The sequence below is a fragment of the Malaya genurostris genome, chromosome 3, assembly GCF_030247185.1.
Source record: "Malaya genurostris strain Urasoe2022 chromosome 3, Malgen_1.1, whole genome shotgun sequence".
NCBI classification, from domain to species: Eukaryota; Metazoa; Arthropoda; class Insecta; order Diptera; family Culicidae; genus Malaya; species Malaya genurostris.
Genome location: NC_080572.1, coordinates 214,706,616 through 214,728,828, shown reverse-complemented (window position 1 = coordinate 214,728,828; position 22,213 = coordinate 214,706,616). Strand labels below are relative to the sequence as shown.

The 22,213-nt window shown below is 34.5% G+C and overlaps 1 protein-coding gene across 31 annotated transcripts in view; it reads right to left on the bottom strand.

Annotated features, from left to right (window-relative positions):
• The window catches only part of LOC131434953 (glutamate-gated chloride channel), a 449,131-nt gene that overhangs the window by 86,219 nt on the left and 340,699 nt on the right, over window positions 1-22,213 (bottom strand). For all 31 annotated transcript variants that reach the window (XM_058602298.1, XM_058602294.1, XM_058602295.1 and 28 more), the window contains one exon: window positions 2,659-2,873. In XM_058602298.1, the coding sequence (XP_058458281.1) occupies window positions 2,659-2,873 (215 nt within the window). The remainder of the gene's footprint in view (window positions 1-2,658; window positions 2,874-22,213) is intronic.

The following is a 22,213-nucleotide window of genomic DNA, read 5'->3' as shown; positions in this document are numbered from 1 at the left end:
TTCCAAATCTGAAAAGGGAAAGAAATTTTCGTCGAATGCTGAGGTCATTGCAGAAACGGAAGCCTATTTTGAAAGTTATGAAAAAAAAATTTTTTCAAAGGGCATGAAAATGTTGGATGACCGATGAGTTAAGTGAAGTGAAGTCAAGTTTTCACGGTAAAAAATAGACTTTTTCTTTGTTAGGCCCGGAACTTCTCATTCCATGTAGTATGCTCACATGTTGAATACCTTTTTTTACCCGAATTGAAACGAAAACGTCGTCTCTATCGGAGGTGGTTCCAGCAGAATAGTGTAACGTGCCATACCTCGCAAGAAACGTAGGTAGTGTTGGAAAAAAACTTTCTCAAGCGAATCACCTTTTACGTTGAACGAATAATGTAAACAATTTTATTACGAAGTGAGTTTCAGATGACGTATTTTTTACAAACCGATTAAATTTACGAACCCTCGCTTTAGTTCGTGAGAGGAGGTTTGGGTGTAGTCATTTGATGTTTGTTTTAGGAAAAGAGCATAGGTTTCTGTTTCGATAAACTTCACCGCAGCTAAATGTGATTGCCCAGGATCTTTATTGGGTAAGTACAGGGTGGGCCATTTAACGTGGAAGCATCGGGCAACCAAATAGCTTTTGACAGAATTGTCAGATCAACTAATAACATACCGCGTTGGAAGCGTCATTCCCAGACAATTTTGCCACACATCAGAAGGGCGCTCTGGAATTATTCAGCTTTACTTTCTAAACAAGGGCAACTTTTGGCGAAAAATTATCATTATTTTACGTTAAATAGATGCGTTAATAGGAAAAATTGTCGATTCTATGCCACTGAAAACCCTCAATTAATTGATCTATAATACCAAAATAGATCTATATGCGGATATGGTGATTGGTCCCAATTTTTATCCAAGACGATGATGAAGCAACGGAAACTATTAATGGTGATCGTTATCGAGTTATTTATCATGATAAATGATTTTGTGATGCCTATTGTTCGTGCAAATGGTTTGAATGGCTACTGGATTCAACAGGCCGGTGCAACATGCCATGCAGCACGACTAACAATCGATTTGTTACGACCATTGTTCCCCGGACGGGTCATATCGACAAACGGTGATTTTGACTGGTCCCCGAGATCACCCAATTTGACGCCACTGGACTTTTTTGCGGGATTGTTTGAAATGTAAGGCTAAGAAGCATAGCTTAATTCAAAAACAATGTACGACGTGAAATCGACCGAGACATTGGCCAAAGCGACGGGAAATTTTCAAAAAAATAGATGTAACATATCTTCTCGAACCGAAATAAATTATAATCGAAATGAAAATAAATAAAAATGCTTTTTCATAAATTTTGTTTAGCAATAAATGCTGCCACTTTAAATTGCCCACCCTGTACTACGTTTTTACTGCAGCGGAGAATCGTTTTCAGTTCAAACCTTTTCACAATCATTTGATCCTATATCGTATAATGAAGCAATACGGATACTTTTAAGGGTGTTTAAAACATTTGAAGAATTATTGTTTTTTAATTTGTTCACCTTCCTTCACTTGTTTTGAAAATACGCTTAAAATTGGTGGACGATATTAAACTGAGCCATTTGAAAGGTATAAAATATACAGATTGAAAATGGGATTGATTTAGGAGTAAGCGGATAGTAATTATAGAAAAGAGTCAGCATTTTTTCCCGCCAAGCTTAATTCTATAAATGTGACATAGTGAAACTTTTGGATGTCAGTAGAATTGTTTTTTTCGCGTTGTTGGTCATATCAAACAATAACCGAGAAATAGCTAGCAGTTAGAACCCACAACAATCAGAGAACAACAGCAAAACATCAACCGTCAGATTCATTCTGACGCCACACACACACACACAAACACACGTTCACAAAGAGTCGCAAAAATTTAACAACACGTAGACAGGTGTGCTTTCTCGTGAGGAAAGTTAGAGTACAAAAAATAGAGACAGAGCGACAGACTGAGTGTTGCAGAGGTAGAAAACAAAATCACATAGAAGAGTAGGTTTATTTTCTTTGACAATGTTGTACAAGGTTAGACATGGGTGTTTGTGTGCACTGAAATAAACAAAAAGCATCATTCAAAAATAACAAAGTTATAAAACTTTCAGTTGCCTGGTTCGGAGGTATTGGGTTATGACATGGAAAGGGCTTGAGGAACTGAGAACAAAAATTACCAGCTAATTGAATTACAGAGAAGCAGCTTTTGTAGGGAAATGATGGTCCTAATAACTTGTCGCATTGCTTCTATGAATGCGTATCCTTTTGAATAAGCCTTTCTCGCTTTTTGACATATGAAAGTTAAAATTTTCTCTCGTTAGGTGTTATCAGCTACCTTCGAATGACAAATGAAAATGCTATCTCTGGTGAAAACTGGTGGGGAACAAAAAACCAAAAACGGAACAGTTAACGAATTCAACTGATACAGAATGTGGAGGCGAAATGAAAAAAAAATGAAACACGAAACATAACGTCTACTGTATGGAACAAAAAAAAAGTTCAAGTTCCGATTTTATTATTCGCAGGGATTAACATGTACAATCGCTTTGGAGCCGCAAACTAACGTAACTAGTCGCAGATGTATAGTATGGCCAGTATTAGCTCTGTAGTGCAACGGTTGGTGTTGGTGTGAGGGACGAGATATCCTACCTGAGTGACTGGATTTTCTCCGGGCCTATATACAACATTGTGCAGCGGTCGCTTCCGGCCAACGTAGTTGACACAGACAAACTCCAGCAGCGACGCGTAGATGAAGCACATGCACACACCGTCCCACACGTTCATCGCCGTCAGGTTCGACACCACCGGAAGTGTGCTGCGGAAACCGTTGGAGGTTGTGAAAAAATTCAGCATTGTCGTGACGCCTGCCGGTCGGTTGTGAGGAGTAGTAGCAGTAGTAGTAGTAGTAGTTTTTTCCCCAAATGCGATCGTTCCGTTGGTCGGTGCAACAGCGGCAGCGATAATTAATTTTTTTTGTCAGCATACCAATGAAACAGGAAGAGAACAAAGAATGCATATCAGAGATAAATGTTTAATAAATGGCAATTAGTGAATGCAGGCTTGGCTTGGCCGTTTCGAACTTTGCTCGTTCGGTTGCTAGCACGGTTGGTTTGGCTTGAGAGAGACTGAAATATTTGAATAAAATTTTTGATTAATTTAGTTTGCTACTCAATAATGTGCAATTTTCAGTCGATATTAATTGGCTTCATGGCTAAATACTCCACAAAAAATAGCATCCTGTTCAAGCGCAGAAGCATAATAAATACCAAGCGAATGCGAATGTGGCTTTGCTGTTGGCATGATTTATATTACGAATGATAGAAGAATCGTTTATCGACTTCAATAAAACCTAAATACCTAAAATCACGCAATTTTGCGAACAAAATCGTAGGCGTTAGGTTCTTCTTACGATGAGGCTTTTTCTAGCAACATTGTCAGTTAGGAAAAAAAACCTAGAAGACATCGAGAAAAGAGATTGCCTTGATGTATGTGTAGTATTGCACAGAATCTCAATAGTATCTTTTTCTACAATTTTCCTGAGCTCGAGATAAAAATATTAAGCCATAGGAAAAAGTAATCAAATTTCGATAAAATAATTTAAAGAAAGGAAACTAATGATCCGAATGAAAATCATTTACAATAATTAAATTAGGCCAGTTCTAAATTTGAAGGGTTCTTCTGAAGGGATGATGGTCCAATTCCACAGATAGAATGCTGATACTATTGCTTTGCGTTGCTTTAAAAATGTTACTGCACAGTTCCATTTCCTCAGTATTTTTATAAAGTAGCGTGGATTTTCACAAGAGAAAATAGAGAATCCTGTTGTGAGAATCCAAGCTACATCATAAAACTTCTGAGCAATTCCAAACCATGAGTAGCAAGTCATTAGATTTCATGTACTCCGATCTGGACGAAACTTTGTACGCATTGTCAGTATCACAAACTATATCTTTTGCACAGATGTATAAACAAACTTCACTCAATGTCTTAAAAGGGCGGCTGAATTTTTGCATGTACTGACTTTGTATCGTTGTTACTCAAGCACTGTAAATTGTACACAAATTATGTCCAAGTAGAAGTAGGAATTCAATTGGAATCTCTAAAAAAATGTTCAAAGGAAAAAAAGTTGTATCATTTTTCAAGAAAATAAAATAAAAAACCGTAAAATAATATTGATAAAAAACCCCTTTTTAATTCAACTTTTGAGGCCAGGTTCCTCCAAACAATTTAAAAAAAATCGAAACTATTTTTTCCGTATATTGCTAGTATAGACTCTTAGAAATGATATATAATCATCCGGTACACGTGACTGATAAGTTGGTAAACGAAGCCACGTTTTTTTTCAACTGTTTGTCACTTGTATTCCAAAACTGTTGTACGGCACTACATGAACCAAACGGCATTTTACTCGTTAGATGTTCTATGGTCGGAATTACAACCGAAAATATTCAATGTTATTTAAAAAGTTATGACAAAAAAATTAAAAAAAGGTTGTTAATCGAGAAATGGCCGCCATGTTGTTTTTTTTTCGGTGGAAATTTTTCATTCTAGTGCCGACCACAAGGAGTGTATCGAAAATAAGCTATTCACATACATTTGTTTTGTATGCATGTATTTGTGATGGTTTTGCCTTTCTCATATAGAAAGGTTATGCAATCACTTGAAAAACCGACTAGTGAAAAGTGTCATATACCATTCAACTCAGTTCATCGACTGAGCAATGTCTGTGTGTGTGTGTGTGTGTGTGTGTGTGTGTGTGTGTGTGTGTGTGTGTGTGTGTGTGTGTGTGTGTGTGTGTGTGTGTGTGTGTGTGTGTGTGTGTGTGTGTGTGTGTGTGTGTGTGTGTGTGTGCGTGTGTGTGTGTGTGTGTGTGTGTGTGTGTGTGTGTGTGTTTATGTATGTGTGTGTTTGTGTCAAATAATCTCCCTAGGTTTTCTCGGAGATGGCTGAACCGATTTTGACAAACTTAGATTCAAATGAAAGGTCCCATACGGAATTCCTTAATTTCATCCGTCACTTAAAATATTTTCGGATGCAACAAACATTTAAATCGCAATTTAGAGTGCGTACTAGTAGAGTTTGTGTGTCATGTTAGTTGGTGGCCGGTTGAACCGACTTTGATTATACCAGTTCTCGGGTTCCGGTGCCGGAAGTGTATATAATAGTGAACCCACTTCGTTTTCTTAAGGATGACCTACGTAATCAAAGCACTGTTTTGTTCTGTATGTTATACACTAACAATCTCTTGGTTTCTTTCAAAAATCGAAGAGAAAAATTTTGAATTGAATACCACAATATTATATGTACATGAGTAAGGCATCATTACACCACTAGGTGGATTAAAACAGGTTTTTTATGCTCAGATCACAGCATGCTGTACGTTTGGCTGTCAGCATTCGTTTGTTTATTTGTTTGTGCGGTTGAAAATCTGCGTTTTCAAAATGTCGCGCATTGAAAAGGAAGTGAAAATTAAGGTTCTGGACACATGGCTTTGGAATTGGTTTGGAATTCATCATACCAATGTTAAAACCATCATTAATAAGTTTAAGGAACACTATTCTTTGGATTAGCTACCACGAAAACCCGGTTCTTCCAACCTGAAACTGGACCAGAAAGTGGTATCTCTAATCATGAAGAACAAATCAATGTCAATACGTGATTTGTCCAAAAAAGCAGGAACTAGTGTCGGAATGATCCAACGTATCAAGAGAAGAAATCACCTGAAGACCTACAAGAAGCAGAAAATCTCGGAACAATGCGTTTTGATAGACGATGAGACTTATGTAAAGGAGGACTCAAAAACCCTTCTAGGTCCACAATACTTTACTGTCGTCGTTGGGAAGGATGTGAGCAATATGAACAGGTCGATTCCAGTGGAGAAATTCAATCGAAAGGTACTGGTATGGCAAGCAATATGTTCCTGTGCTTTGAAGTCAACAATTTTTTAAACTACCGGAAGTATAAATGCAGAAATCTATCGATCTAAGTGTTTCCAGAAGAGACTGCTGCCTTTATATAAGAAACATAGTACACCTCCACTCTTTTGGCAGGATTTAGCGTCGGCTCACTATGCAAAAACCACTCTCAATTGGCTTGCGAAAAAAGATATAAATTTTGTTGAGAAAAATATCAATCCACCAAATTGCCCTCAGCTTCGACCCATCGAACGTTACTTCGCAATCGTGGAGAGGGTCTTCAAGTAGATTGGTTAGGCAGCTGGGAACATGCAGGAGTTAAAAAAATTGGGCTCAAGCGTCCAAAAAATGCGATGCAACACTTGTTCGGAACTTGATAAAAAGCGTTCGATCAAAAGTTCGAAAATTCTTGAAGGAATAACTTAAATTTCATCCGGTTTTCATTATGCTCCAGTTTAACCTCGTACAATAAAGGATCAATTTTTAGTTTGAATAAAATATCGTTTTTTATCATAATTTGATAGAAAAATTTGTGGATAGCTTATTTTCGATACACTCCTTAGCCAATTCGATTCAGAATATGTTTTGCCTTTTTGCTTTCCGATGATTGGTTTCCAAGAAATTATGACACCCACCGACAAACCAAACGAGTTTGAGTAGCTGTTTTCAGAGCCACCATAAAGAACAGATTTTTTATGAAGTTTAATATATGTACTTATATCCAAGGATGGCTTCTATTGTATCAAAGAACGCTCTCTAGCAACACTGCACACGATTCAATCAGTGCCTTCAAAGAGAGACGGATATCATCACTGCAACAAAAAACCGGCATGGTTCATTTAACATAGAATGGACACCAGTTCGAGAGCGAATTTCTCTCGATGACCCGGCTGAGCATCACGAGTTAGCACGCTGCTGTGGGGAATCGTTCTGAAGCAGCAAATGGTCGCTCATTCTCGTTTTGCGATCCGATTCTATACGGGCAGGGGATAATTGCGATAGAATCATTTTACTATTGCCGCTTATTCTAACTATGTGCATATAAGCTTTGTATAAGTTGTGTCTATGAAAATGTCTGTGAAAGCTCCACACAAGGTTTTTGTAATATTGCAAACTAGTATGAGCATCATCAAGTCGAATCATTGATTCGATTTTCTGTGATAATAGTCAACTTGCGATTCTCTCTTGGTAAATTTCACACAGCTCCGATCATTGCAAAACTGTATCTATTTTGGTATTGGCCGTGAAACATTCGGAGAATGAGGTGGTGCGCAGAAATGTAGAAAAATTCTCTCACGGTTCATGCATTGAGAGACAACGAGTTCTTGTAGCATCATCTACTAGATTGATGATGTTGTAAACAATGTAGAAAAATATCGAACCGCTCTCTGTCAAATTATCGGCAATCACCACCACTGCTTATATCTGTAAAAATATAATTTTGAGATATTGTTGAAACAATTATGTTTTATGGAGAAACCCAGCCTTAATTATTTTGCGTCCTCATTGTAAACTTTTCCAGAAAAATATATCCCCATAGGAAGCGAAAGGGGAAAAAGAAAACAAAAATCCCAAATCAGCGATTGACGGTAAAGCAGAAAGTGAAGATAGACTTGCGATACGACGTGTAAGCGATTACTGGTGGAAGGATTGCCATAGAAATATGACTATCATTGTATGTCGTGGGACCCGAGTACACCCCGAGTACTAGACTCCGGAAAATGATGTTTGAGCTATTTGGGAAATCCAAGATGACGATTTCCGGTTTATTGAAATTCTTTCAAAATACTTGCAATATGGATATTCTCGGAACGGATTTGATGTGTAGGTACCAAAAAACGTTGTTTGAGAAAGATCAGGGTCATTTCGCCGAAAGGTTTATTTCACCGAATGACATTTCGCCGAATGACATTTCGCCAAATGGGTCACTTCTCCGAATGCTATTTCGCCGAAAACCATTTCACAGAAAGGGTCATTTCGCCGAATCCTGAAATTGTCTTGAAATAGTAATTAGATTTGATTTAAATTAAAGACAAACAAAAGATGATAGAATTAACGCCCGTTTTTTTGACCTACCATTGTACGTCTTGAATAATGATTGATTGTTGTACTCTTGAATAAAGATTGATTCATGAACCTCAGAAAGTAGCTCCCAAGAAAACTTGTTGACTATTAGCTACTAAGCATCAAAGCAATTGCATAGGTGTATCTACCAGGCCAATGTATGTGGTATTTTCCGTTTATTAAGTGAAAATGAAAAAATATCTAATGCGGCTACGCCACATCGTTTTGGTTTATGTGTTAACTAAAGCAAAGAAACCTAGCTTTGCGTAGATCGGGCAAACGAGGCGGTTACAGGTTTGTATGCAAGAGGCCGCCGTTTCCGACGGCGGGTCAGCGGCCGACTCAGCTGGAGACATAACAAGTAGGAGATATGACCCTTTCGGGGAAATGACCTTTTCGGCGAAATGACCCTTTCGGCGAAATGACCTATTCGGCGAAACGACTTTCGGCGAAACGACTTTCGGCGAAATGGCATTAGGCGAAACGACTTTCGGCAAAATGACTTTCGGGAATATGACCCGATCCCGTTTGAGAAAACATGATAACTACTTCCGGTTTATTGATATTCCTTGAAAACCCTTACAATATGGGTATTTTCGGAACGGATTTGATTATTCATAAAAAAAACGAAAAACGATGTTTGAGGTCGTTTCAAAATCCAAGACTTCCGGTTTATTGATCCGGTTTCCTTGAAACCTTTTATAATATGGGTATTTTTAGAAAGGGTTCAAAAAGTAGTTTCCAGAAAATGTTGTTTGAGGTATTTTTCAAACCCACAATGACTACTTCCGGTTTATTGACATTTCTAGAAAACACTTACAATATGGGTATTTTTGAAATGGATTTGATGAATAGGTACCGAAAAACGATGTTTGGGAACGATTCGTACCTTTACAATATGAATATTTTCGGAATGGATTTGACTAGTAGTAGCCGAACAATTATGTTCGTTGTCGTTTAGAAATCCAAGATGGCGACTTCCGGTTTATAGATATTCCTCGAAAACTCTCTGGCAACTGGCATACTTTGAAACGGATTTGTTGATAAGATATACAAAAACAATGTTTGAGGTTGTTCGAAAATCCAAACTGGCGATTTCCGATTTGTCATCATTTCTTCAAAATCCTTACAATATGGGTATTTTCGGAAGGGTTATTTTCGGAAGGGGTATTTTCGGAACAGATTGGTTACCAACAAACGATGTTTGAGCTCGTTTCGAGATCCAATATAATGACTTCCGGTATATCGGCATTTCTTGAAACTTTCAAAGGTTTTCAAAGAATACTAACAAAACGGAAGCCGCCATCTTGGATTTCACAACGTGTCAAAACCAGTGCTGGAAACGGTCCCTTCACGTGACAGTTTTATGTGAAATTCCTATGTTGGTACCTAAAACTGTAGATGTTTACTTTGAATGTCGTGTGCTGGAAAATTTCATGTTGCCTACTATACGGGCTGTCACACATGAATGTCGCGCTAACCAAACAGATGAAAGTCGCATGTGACAGTCATGAGCGAGCGCTTCATGAATGTAGTGGCGACAGTCATACTCGTGTTGGGCGATGAATGTAACGATAGAATGATAGTCCTCAATAGAATCGGCTGCATTTTGTCTTCGGTGCGAATTTCATTTCTGGCAATAAACTTTCATGAAGAAATTCAAAACGCCGTCATTAGTGATAGTTTTCATCTCGATACTGTTCCATGAAATAGTCAAATTTCATACCATTATTGCAAAAGGAGAAAGTCAATGTCAATGAAAAAGCGTGGGTTAGGGTTGTCAATCAACGAAAATTCTCAATTTTTTAAAAATTTTCAAACATGAATTTAATGGAAAAAGAAGTGAATATTAATCGAAAATTACAACGTTTAAACATTTACTAGATGCATAGGGTTGTCAACAAGCGCAAATTTCCAATTTTTGAAGAAAAAAAATGTATAATAGTAATTGAATAAAAAAGTAAGTCTTTAAAGTACAAAATTTACTATATTCATGTACTTTAAAAGGGCATAGAGTTGTCAACCAGCAAAAATTTACTACTTTTGAACAGTTTCTAGTTTTATTTCAATAAAAAGTGAAGTCAATAGTTAAAGAAATTTATCAAGAAAAAAATCAAAATTTTGAAAAAAATTAATACCATACTTGAATGAAAAGACCAGTCAATAGTCAATAGAGTTATAACATTATTAGGATCATGCTCTTTTTAAAGTGCATAGGGTTTACCAACAGCGTAAATGAACTATATCTGTAGTAACTCAAATATCACATCAAAACCTCCATTTACGTAATAATCGAGGATTCGTCAACTGATGAGTGTATGTTAGAAAACGACGTTAGAAGCCGTTTCTAATTACAAACCATCACAATATAAGTATTTTTCGAACGGATTTGATGTATGGATGTTAGAAAACGACGTTAGAAGCCGTTTCAAAATCCAAGATGGCGACTTCCGGTTCATCGATATTCGTTACAAACCATCACAATATGAGTATTTTTTGAACGAATTTGATGAGTGGATGTTAGAAAACGACGTAAGAAGCCGTTTCCAAATCCAAGATGGCGTTAGAAAACTACGTTAGAAGCCGTTTCTAAATACAAGATGGCGGCTTCCGGCATATCGATATTCGTTACAAACCATCACAATATGAGTATGTTTCGAACGGATTTGATGAATGGATGTTAGAAAACGACGTATGAAGCCGTTTCAAAATCCACGATGGCGACTTCCGGTTTATCGATATTCGTTACAAATCATCACAATATGAGTATTTTTTGAACGGATTTGATGAGTGGATGTTAGAAAACGACGTTAGAAGCCGTTTCTAAATTCAAGATTTTTTCTGAATACAAGTATTTTTCGAACAGATTCGATGAGTAGAAGTTGAAAACGATACTTACAGTCGTTTCAACATCCAAGATGCCGGGAATGAGAATGAGCTGCGTTATCTTTTTGGTGCGAATTTCGATTTTGGTTATAAACTGTCATAAAGAAATTCATAACGACGTATTCGTGATTGTTTTCATTTCGATACTCTTATAAATCTTATATTGCTGCCGTGGAGGCGATCAAAAATCGCACTTTTGTGGTTTTTCAAAAAGAAATATTTTGGCACAAGCACACCAGCATAATGTAATCGCTTGCCTATTGCTGGTTGTCACTAGTATCAAAATTTTCGATCGTTCTGAATCAAATGCTAGCGAGTGATGCTGGTGAAGAAATTCAAGATAGAGACTGAATGAAAATCTTGCACTTTTTAACGAAATTCATAATTTGTTCCGATAAATTGAGACAATATGAAAAATTAAGAACACAGATAGTAGTATTATACAGCATAATAATACTACTATCTGTATTCTTAATTTTTTCTATTGTCTCAATTTATCGGAACAAATCATGAATTTCGTTAAAAAACATTATTATACAGCAATATTAGTATACATTACCCGGGTTAGCGGTTCAATGCATAGGACGCTGGTCTTACAAGCCAGTTGTCGTATGTTCGAGCCCCGACCTGGAAGGATTCTTACTGTCAGTAGGATCCATAGTACTAGCCATGCAATGATTCTGTACACTAAGAATCGGCTGCGAAGTCTGTTGAAACAGAAAGTCCAAATTCCATCAAAGGAATGTAATGCCAAGACTTTGCTTTTAGTATATATTAATACAACAATAAATTTCACATCAAAACAAATGTTCATTTCGTCCAGATCAAACCAAAACAAATGCACATCCTGTTTAGAACGATTCAAGTAGAATTTCTTATTGTTTGTTATATGACAAATGCCGATTCAAAAATATTTTTAAGAAGTAATAAGTTTGGAATATGTTATTGCCTGCAACGATTCTGTTTTGAAATCAAAAGATAAATTTTTATGCAAAGACGAAGTTTGCTGGGACAGATAGTAGAGTATACATATAAAAACCAGAAAAAAAGAATATTTTTTATTGGTATGACTGTTGACAAGTGTCTTTTTATTAGACATTATCAAAATATGCGACAATATCGAAATCAGATTATAGCAATAAAAAGTCCATTTGAAAATGTATGATGTGTTTCTACCACAAATCAAATTAAAAATAAATTCAATCGTATCGTGCAACATTACCTGGAGCGTTGCGATATATTCTTCATATTACCAATTGAAATCGATTTGCTTTCCGATTAGCGTGTACGTGTTTTATAACAGCAATAGGAGACATCATATTATCAAGATATTCAGTTCTCATATTTACCGAACAAATCATTAGCGACATACTTTTTTGATAGCATGGCGCTGCCAGTCGTGTCCGCATCGTAACTCGTACATACAAGTAGATGAGAAAATGTCAAATTAGCGTGTGGTAAAAACAGCGCTGCATTCAAGGCTTGTATTGTGAATCCTCAAACAAACGAAGCAACAAACACTTTGCTTGACATAACTGAATGAGAGTCCTATATTAGAGAGAAACTGAATGCGTGAGACTATATGATACTGAGCAGACCAATTCCCTTGCTTGGTAAATTGCCTGTGCTCTCAGTCTCAATTAACACATGAACTAAGCAATCCATGGCAATGCAATGAAAGGAAGGGTTCGCTCTCGTTAGTACTGTACGAGAATGAAGAACTTTGCTTCACGGCGTGCTACAAGATGCGAAGCAAGGTCATACAGGCAATATTTACGGTTTTTTTAGTGTAGGTTTGCAGAAATCATTTTAGAACATAACGTTTGTACTCCAAGACCAAATTTGAGCATATTTCAAAAATATTTCAGACAGTTTATAGCATAAATTTGGCATTTGAGTCCGTTTTCAAAACGATCCATTTTTTTTCTTGGAAGATTATATTGTGTACATATCCTAGAAACACAAAAAGAAATGTTTTTCAATTAATATTCATCGGAACTAAAAGTTATCAATCTAGTTTTCTCATAGGCATCTTCAATATGCGAACCGTTCATCAAATGCTAACCTCATGAAGCATACTCATCAGCTGGCAGACATGTTCAGGAACTAATGAACGTACGAAGCAGCTCTCCTTGCTTGGGTTGCACTGTGAATTCTACCTAACATACGAATGTATAACATACACTTGACATGATATGTCAGCTGTTTTTCAAAGAAGGGCGAATCTTACAAAAGTAAACAAATTGAGTTGGCAAGCGTTTACATTATGCTGGTGTGCTTGTGCCAAAATACTGGCAGCCAGCAGAAATGCAAACGGGCCATATCGTAATCATAGATCAATATTGGCTTTCTTTTCCATTCAATTCATGTTTAAATTCTTTTTTCAAATGTTGTGAATATTCGTTGGTATAAACCCCTATGCGAAAAATCTAATGATTTTCGATCCCTTAATTCCGTTGTATTCCAAATATTATTACAATGTTATTTCTTTGCAAAAATTGTTTGCATTCGAAAAAGTACAAAACTACGATTTTCGATCGCCTCCACAACAGTAATATAAGATTTTTAAGAATATCGAGATGAAAACAATTTATGAATTTCTTTATGACAGTTTATAACCAAAAATGAAATTCGCTCATTCTGTCCGCCATCTAGGATGTTGAAACTACTGTAAGCATCATTTTCAACTTCTACTCATCGAATCCTTTCGAAAAATACTCATATTGTGATCGTTTGTAACGAATATCAACATGCCAGAAATCGCCATCTTGGATTTAGAAACGACTTCTTACGTCGTTTTCTGACATTCATTCATCAAATCCGTTCGAAAAATATTCATATTGTGATGGTTTGTAACGAATATCGATATGTCGGAAGTCGCCATCTTGTATTTAGAAACGGCTTCTTACGTCGTTTTCTAACATCCACTCATCAAATCCGTTCGAAAAATACTTATATTGTGATGGTTTATAACGAATATCAATATGCCAGAAATAGCCATCTTGGATTTAGAAACGACTTCTTAGGTCATTCATTCTTTAAATCCGTTCGAAAAATACTCATATTGTGATGGTTTGTAACGAATATCAATGAATAGGAAGCCGCCATCTTGGATTTTGAAACGGCTTTAAACATTGTTTTCTGTCATCCAATCATCAAACCTTTCATTTTATTATTCAATTAATATTTGATTTTTTTCCCAAAAAATCCCTTTTTGCATTCGTTGACAACCCTACGCATCTTGACAAAGTTAAAAGCTACGGTATTTGATCCCCTCCACAGCAGCAATTTGAAATTCAACCATTTCATGGAACGGTATGGATATGAAACCCGTCACTAATGAGGCCGTTTTGAATTTCTTCATGAAAGTTTATTGCCAGGAATGAAATTCGCACCGAAGACAAAATGCAGCCGATTCTATTGAGGACTATCATTCTATCGTTACATTCATCGCCCAACACGAGTAAGACTGTCGCCACTACATTCATGAAGCGCTCGCTCATGACTGTCACATGCGACTTTCATCTGTTTGGTTAGCGCGACATTCATATGTGACAGCCCGAATAGTAGGCAACATGAAAGTTTCCGGCACACGACATTCAAAAAAAATGTCAGCAGTTTCCAGCACTGGTCAAAACATTGTTTCGCGGTACATATTCATCAGCCCCGTTAAAAAAAAATCATATCGTAAGAATTTTCAAGGAAAATCATAAACCGGAAGTGATCATCTTGGATTTCAAACCAACCTCAAGCATCGTTTTTCGGTACCTACACATCAAATTCGTTTACAACATAATCGGTTCCCAAAATATTTATATTGTAAGGATTTTCAATGAATATCAATACACCGGAAGTCGCCAAATTCAGAACCACCTCAAACATCGTTTCCTGATTTCTACTCCTAAAATACATTCGGAAAATATTTATATTGTAATAGAATTCAAGGATATCAATGCACTTAAAGTAGCCATCTTGGAATTCAGAACCACCTCAAACATTGTTATCCGACGTCTACTCATCACACCCGTTCCGAAAATCCTCAATTTGGGGGGGTTTTTAGGGAATGATGTCGCCATCTTGGATTTTTAATCGACCTCAAACATCGTTTTCTTGCATCTACTCTTCAAATCCGTTTCGAAAACAGCTATATGATTGGGGTTTTCCACATTCATTATACAAACGTTTTCTATACGTAGTAAACTCCAAATAACGTAAACTTTTCTTACGAATCAAATCCTAAGCCCCCGTTTAGTCCGTAAATGGAGGTTACGGTGTACAGTGAAGTATGCTCGGTTCTTCTGTACAATGAGGCTGTTTCTTCATGTGGTTTCACATGCAGGGTAGTTTAATTGGCTTTTGCCTTCCTAGGATATCAACTAGCTACGGGTTCGAGTCCCGTCGCTGTGGTAGCTTTTTCACGGTTTTCATTATGTAGTTGTATTCTTACGTCATTATTTCAATATTTTTACCTTGCTAGATACTGATGAAACTCAAAACTCCGTATGTTCTAGCAGATCAAATACAATTAATTAGCTCATAGTAAGTTTTCTTCTAGAAGTGACCGTTCTCCAGAAGTTCATAGATTTTTGTTGAGTTGCACTATTTTACGTTAAACTAGTTTTCGTTTTGAAAAAGTATTCAACATCATTTCAGTGTAAGCTTTTATTTTGCAGTGCCCTATTGAATTTCTACGATATTTTCTTGAACATCATTTGTATTTCAATTTACAGTATTTGAGGTTGTGGAAAGTGTATTTAAAAATACATTTTAAGTTTTGAGTAGAGCTGAAATCTTTGACCGTGCAAAACAGATGGTTTGTCATAATGAAAACGTGTACAAAATTGCATCCAGATCGGCAAAGGTGAAGCCTGATGACTTGCTACTTCGACTTCGGAAAATGCCCACCTTCTCTATTCAGCATGTCATGAGCTTCTGTTTGAATGTTGCAACACTTTTTGATTCCTGAAAAAGAAGCATAAAGTGGCATAATTTCGTCACCACTGCCATACCGACCGTGCTAGCAAAGTTCAGCCACGCCTGCTGGAGCAAGAGATGAATTATGGTACTACAAGGTGCGGTTGCTACACAGCAAAAGGATTCGGTGAGAGGTGCGGTACATTTCGGTGTTATTTTATGTTCTCGGTTGATGGGTTCGATGACAGGAAAATTTTCTGTTTGGTTTGTATCCTGTTTTCATTTTCGGTATTATTTACACGTTGTACGTACACCAATAACAGAAATGGGGATTGTCTCTTTTTGCGGTGCGGAACTGGACGGTTGTTGTGCACGATCGGAGCAATACTCTCGGCATTCACGGCATCGATCTCGTTTTCCGGCGTATGCGCAAGGAAGAAGGATTATTTGATTGCGACTGGTTTGACATTCTTTCATGCACGGTGTCGATAGCAAGAGAATATACGATTACACTACTTAGGATTTGAATAGGGAAAGGGAACTGTCTGGCAATCGGAAATAATAGGATCCAATAATGGAAAATAAACAGGTGATACTTCTTTACTGTAAAAATATACTAGGCCTATTTCTGTTAGCAGGAGTGCAATATTTGATCAATCACGAAGTAGCCTTTTTTCTGAACGAGGAAGCAAAGACCTTGCCGTACTAAATGAGGCGTTGTTGTTTATTTCTATATGTAAATAAAATGGCACACTATGTTATGCTCTGAATTGTTATATGTGCCAAATGTCTCTTCGAAACGGTTTCGTGTAAAATGATATCGTCCTAAGTTTACTGTCGGAAACGGCTGCAGTTTCATAACACATTTATTCGCGGCATCTTCGTTGAAACATTTATTCATCGATTGGTTTTCAATGTTTGTCAAGTCATGTTGCTTCGCTTCGATTGTAGTATACAAAAGCAATTTAAGCAGCCATTTATTTATGGATCTCACAAACCAAATTGCTTTATAACATGAACCACCGGCAACGATAAATTTTAGGATCTTGCACTGATGCAGTTTATCGGCTGCTTTGTCGGCACAATATCCATTGTGAACATTGGGCTGGCACTCGTCAACAACCTGCATGGCCGAATTGGTGGAACCCGTTTTAAATCATTGCCTTCGTGTAGGTACGAACCAAGCCGAACGGAACTCTGCTTGTCATTGTCGCCAGCTAATGGCTGTGTGCCGTACGCGGGTAAATAAATATTGATTGTCCCCGGTGTCTCATCAAGTACTCCACGGCGGACAAATGGATTGCAGTCAATGTACCGACAACGAGCCACGTTCGGACGCTCTGACAATACATGTCGTGACCACACATCCATCAACTCGCCCGAAGTACTATCAAAACATTGGATTATTTCCATTTTGAGCGTCAAGCAAGATATTATTCTACGTCGTTATAAGTTATAAGCTTGGATGTTCCTACAATCTAGTCCCTTCGGTGAACCATGACTTTGTAACAATGCATCCGGGATCGAGTTCCATCTAGCAGTGGGAGGAGATGTGTTCGATTCGATGACAACTCCTAAATTATCTTGTTTGAGAGCAGTAAGCATTGGAGAACATTGTGTTTTGTTACATTCACATAAATAGAGGTACAATTACTGGAATTGTGAACAGAACCGTAGAAAATTAATGCGTGCGTGTCTCGGAAAATTGTTTCCGACAGTCCTAGATGCTACTCAATCTTTGAAAATAGTAAGATAAGCGGTAAGCCTCTCGTAGGATTTTGAAGCGTTTTCTTATCGATTTGTGGCTTGTAACATATAAAACTTAATGTTCCAAATCACTAATCAATGTAGATCTAAAAAAAAGTCGGACACACTTTATAAAGCCATCAATCTTGGACCGCCATTAGTGGAATTTCGCTTTGCACAACTCTCTAAAATGATCCTGAGCTTCCTAAATGTCCTAAACGATTTGAATTTGTAATTCGATCTCTGGATAGTTAGAACGCCATACCATTCAAAATTACCAGAGTCACTAAGACTCCGGTTTTTTGTTTAGAGAATTCTACCAATAATATGCACAATGAAAATACATTATAATAATAGCGAAATAAGCGAATCAATTATTTTTAATGCATGAAAATATATAAATAAATAATTGCATAAACAAATTGAAAAAAGGACAAATGAACAGAAAAAAAAGAATCATTAAATAAGAAAGTCATCTATTTACTTTTTTTTTTATTGATTAACCAAACACTAAACAAATGATCCGATAGTTAATATAAATAAAAATTACGCAAGAAAACGAAAGTAATAATAATTAAATAGGAAAAATATCCGGGTACGAGAGAGTATTTTTTTCATATCGCTATATATTCATACACTGAGGTCTATTTGTACGCGGGGGATACGTACCGTGCAAAAAAAAATCGCGTAACTTCGGAAATCCGCGTAAAAAAACCACGTAACTTCGGAAATCCGCGTAAGAAAACCTGCAAACTAAAGGAAAAAAATTTTAATGCCAAATATCTTAGAAATGCATGAAACGTCCAGATCTGGTGCAAACTAAAAAAAAAAACAATTTTTTGTGAAAATCGACTTTGGGACATCGAAAAATTTTAAGACTTCCAAAATCGAAAATTTTTTTTTATGCCGAAATAAGTAAAAAGAGACCCCAATGTATTTCTGTTTTTTTTTTCATACTGCTCGAGTGTAAAAATCGACAAATAAATCATTTCTTACTTTTTTCAAAGTTCTATTTCTCAAGCGAACCTATTGTAAAAGAATAGTACAATGCATAAGCGACTCATTCCCGTGTACACTACCCTACATCAATGAATACATAAATAAAACTAATGAACAAATATATAAACGAAATATTAAATCATTAAGCAAATAAGAAAATTTGATGACTTTATTATAAAATAAATGAATAAATCAATTAATGAATGAATAAATTAAAAACAAATAAACAATATATGAATAATTTAATCAACAAAAATTATAAATTAGCAAGTTAATAAATAAAATAAATTGATTAATACATATATAAAATATTGAAATTTATGGAAGACGAAATCGAAGAAACAAATGCTGAAAAAATAAATTAATTAATGGATAAATACATAGATAACTGAATAAACGAATACATTAATAAATAAGTACACAGAAAAAAACAGATACTAAATAAATAAATTAATAAATAAATAAAAAAAATAGAATAAATAAATAAATAAATAAATGGAAAAATCTATAAATAATTAGATTACAATTAAACATAAACACGCATAAATTGTTAAAACACAGTATTCATTAAACGAGCCATTTAAAGTAAATAGAAGAAAAACACATGAATAATTCAATCGCCAAATAAATAAATTATCAAGGTCAAAAATCAAATATTGGAATTAAATGAATAAATGAATAAATAAATAAACTAAAAAATAAATCAGTAAAAAAAGAATAATTGAATAAACAATCAAACAAATAAACAAACAAACAAATAAATAAATAAATAGATAAATAAATAAATAAATAAATAAATAAATAAATAAATAAATAAATAAATAAATAAATAAATAAATAAACAAATAAATAAATAAATAAATCAATAAATAAATAAATAAATAAATTAATAAATAAATAATTATTTGTATGAAAAAATCAATGAATAATTACAATACAATTGAATATAAACGAGTCATTCAAAGTAAATAAAAGACATACACATGAATAATTCAATCACCAAATAAATAAATCATTAAATTAATTAATACATTTAAAAAATACTACTCTATAATTAAAAAAACAAACAAATAAATAAATTAATAAATAAATGAATAAAAAATAAATAAATAAATAAATAAATAAATAAATAAATGAATAAATAAATAAATAAATAATTAAATTAATAAATAAATAAATAAATACATACATGAAGAAACAAATAAATAAATAAATAAATAATTAAATGTATGAAAAATCAATGAATAATTAGAATACAATTGAATGTAAACACGCAAAAATGGTTAAAACACAGTATTCATTAAACGAGCCATTTAAAGTAAATAAAAGACATACACATAAATAATTCAATCACCAAATAAATAAGTCAATAAATTAATTAATGCATTTAAAAATGCTATTCTATAGTTGAAAAAAAAATCAAATAATAAATAAATAAATAAATAAATAAATAAATAAATAAATAAATAGATGAATAAATAAATAAATACATAAATAAATAAATAAATATATAAATAAATAAACAAATAAATAGTAAAATAAATGAATAAATAAATAAATGAAAAAATAAATAAATAATTGAATGTATGAAGAAGTCAATTTATAATTAGAATACATTTAAACAAACACGCAAAATGGTTAAAACACAGTATTCATCAAACGAGCTATTTAAAGTAAATAAAAGACACACATGAATAATTTAATCACCAAATAAATAAATAAGCAAGGGTATAAACCAAATAATTGATTAGCGAAATAAATAAATCAATAAATTATTTAATACATTTAAAAAATACTACTCTATAGTTGAAAAAAAATCAAATAATAAATAAATAAATACATAAAAATTATGAATGAATAAATAAATAAATAAATAAATTAGTAAGTAAGATCTTAATGGAACATTATAAATAGTATAAATATGGTAAAACGTAATAAATATGATAAAACATACAATATTTTCAGAACAGATAAATAACTGAAAATAACCAAATAATCGAAAAATGAAAATCATATGAAAATAAGGAATATAAAAGTAAATGAATAAATAAATTAACATATAAATTTATGCAAATTCATAAAGAAACAAAAAAATAAATGAACAAACTTAATGTAAATCACATGATTATATGTTTTTATTTTTGTTTGGCCGTTTTGTTTTATAACTACTAACGAGATTTCGAGACTTATGTATATTAGAATTTTTCGAGAACTGCTTTCACTTATAAACATGTTTTTGTTATGCATTCCGATTCGAATAAGGGCTGTACTTGGAAAATTCACTTTCTTTTTATGGTATAGCTTAAAATTGAAGCAGTTTTGGATAAAACTAATTTAGAGTGTAATGTTAGATTGTGCAAAATTTCGTTATAATCTTTGAGCGGATATCGAGATGGTTATCGAAAGTGGATTTGTAAAGGCATGACTAATATGTGTTAATTTTTTTTTCTAAGAATCAATCCCCTTCAAAGATATTTGTTTTAATATAAATTTTGTTTTAGATTCATGAGGATTTAATCTCAAGGTCATTCGCCTCTTCGGACTAGAAAAATATTCTGACCCTATGCGCGGGGTTGGGAATCGAATTCAGGTGGGCTGCATGAAAGGCATGCACTATACCCGTCCCCTTCCCGAGTACAACCTTTATAAAACATTATATGAAGTTTTGAGAAGTCCATATAAGTGTTATATTTCATCGACTCTTTTAAATACATTTATGAATAATGACCACAAATCGGAAGCTCTCGAACCATTTACAGTTTGCTAAAGGTATCTTTCCAACTAATTCTATCGCTCAATTTGATTGCAAAGGAATAAAACAAATCCTTAATGGTTGGCTATGAAGTTCCCTAAAAATCAGTCTTCAGAGTGTTCTGGCAATGTTTGATCGAGCCTTCTTGAGAGAGTAGAGCAATATTCTGTGTCGAAATCTCGAAATCTTTAGTCTAATAAGGATCAATAAAAAATTGAACTCTCGCAGAAACAATCGGTTATTTTTCATATGTGCTGTGATTTAAACAACATTGTTTCGAATTTTATCGAATGGTTATGGTGTTCGTCTTTGTTAAACCTCTGTTTATTTTTCTATCTGTAAATGGAATCGCTGATGGCTGACTTAGCAGCCAATCATCAATTTAAATTATTAATTTAGCTAGTTTATAGATATTGATAAAGCAGTTCCGATTATCAATGGTTGCAATAGAGCTATGTAGAACGACAATTTATGAGCACATTCACAAATCTTTGACGTCATTATGAATCGTTATTGAAAGGCAAATCGAACGAGAGCAATAAAACAGTGCAGTTGAGTACTCGAATCTCGTTGAGCATAATCCAAGCATAAGTATGTCTAAACATGTGTTCGAGATTTGCTGGTATCTTCTATTGCCTAAATGCTCGCAAATTAGATTATCGGGCAGTTTTTCACACTATTACGTAAAACGCTACCGACATGAGCTTTCTGAATTGATCTTAAAATAATATGCATTGATGTGTTTTATTGTACATGTATTGATCGTACGAGAGAATACGTCAAGCAACATTTTACTGCAACAGAAATCTAAAAGTTATTAATTGAAGAATATATACTCTTTAAATTTAATTCAAGAGCCTAGATAATTATGATATTTTTCGGCAAAAGTTTCTTCTATTGCATAGAACCTTTTAACTAAATGAACATA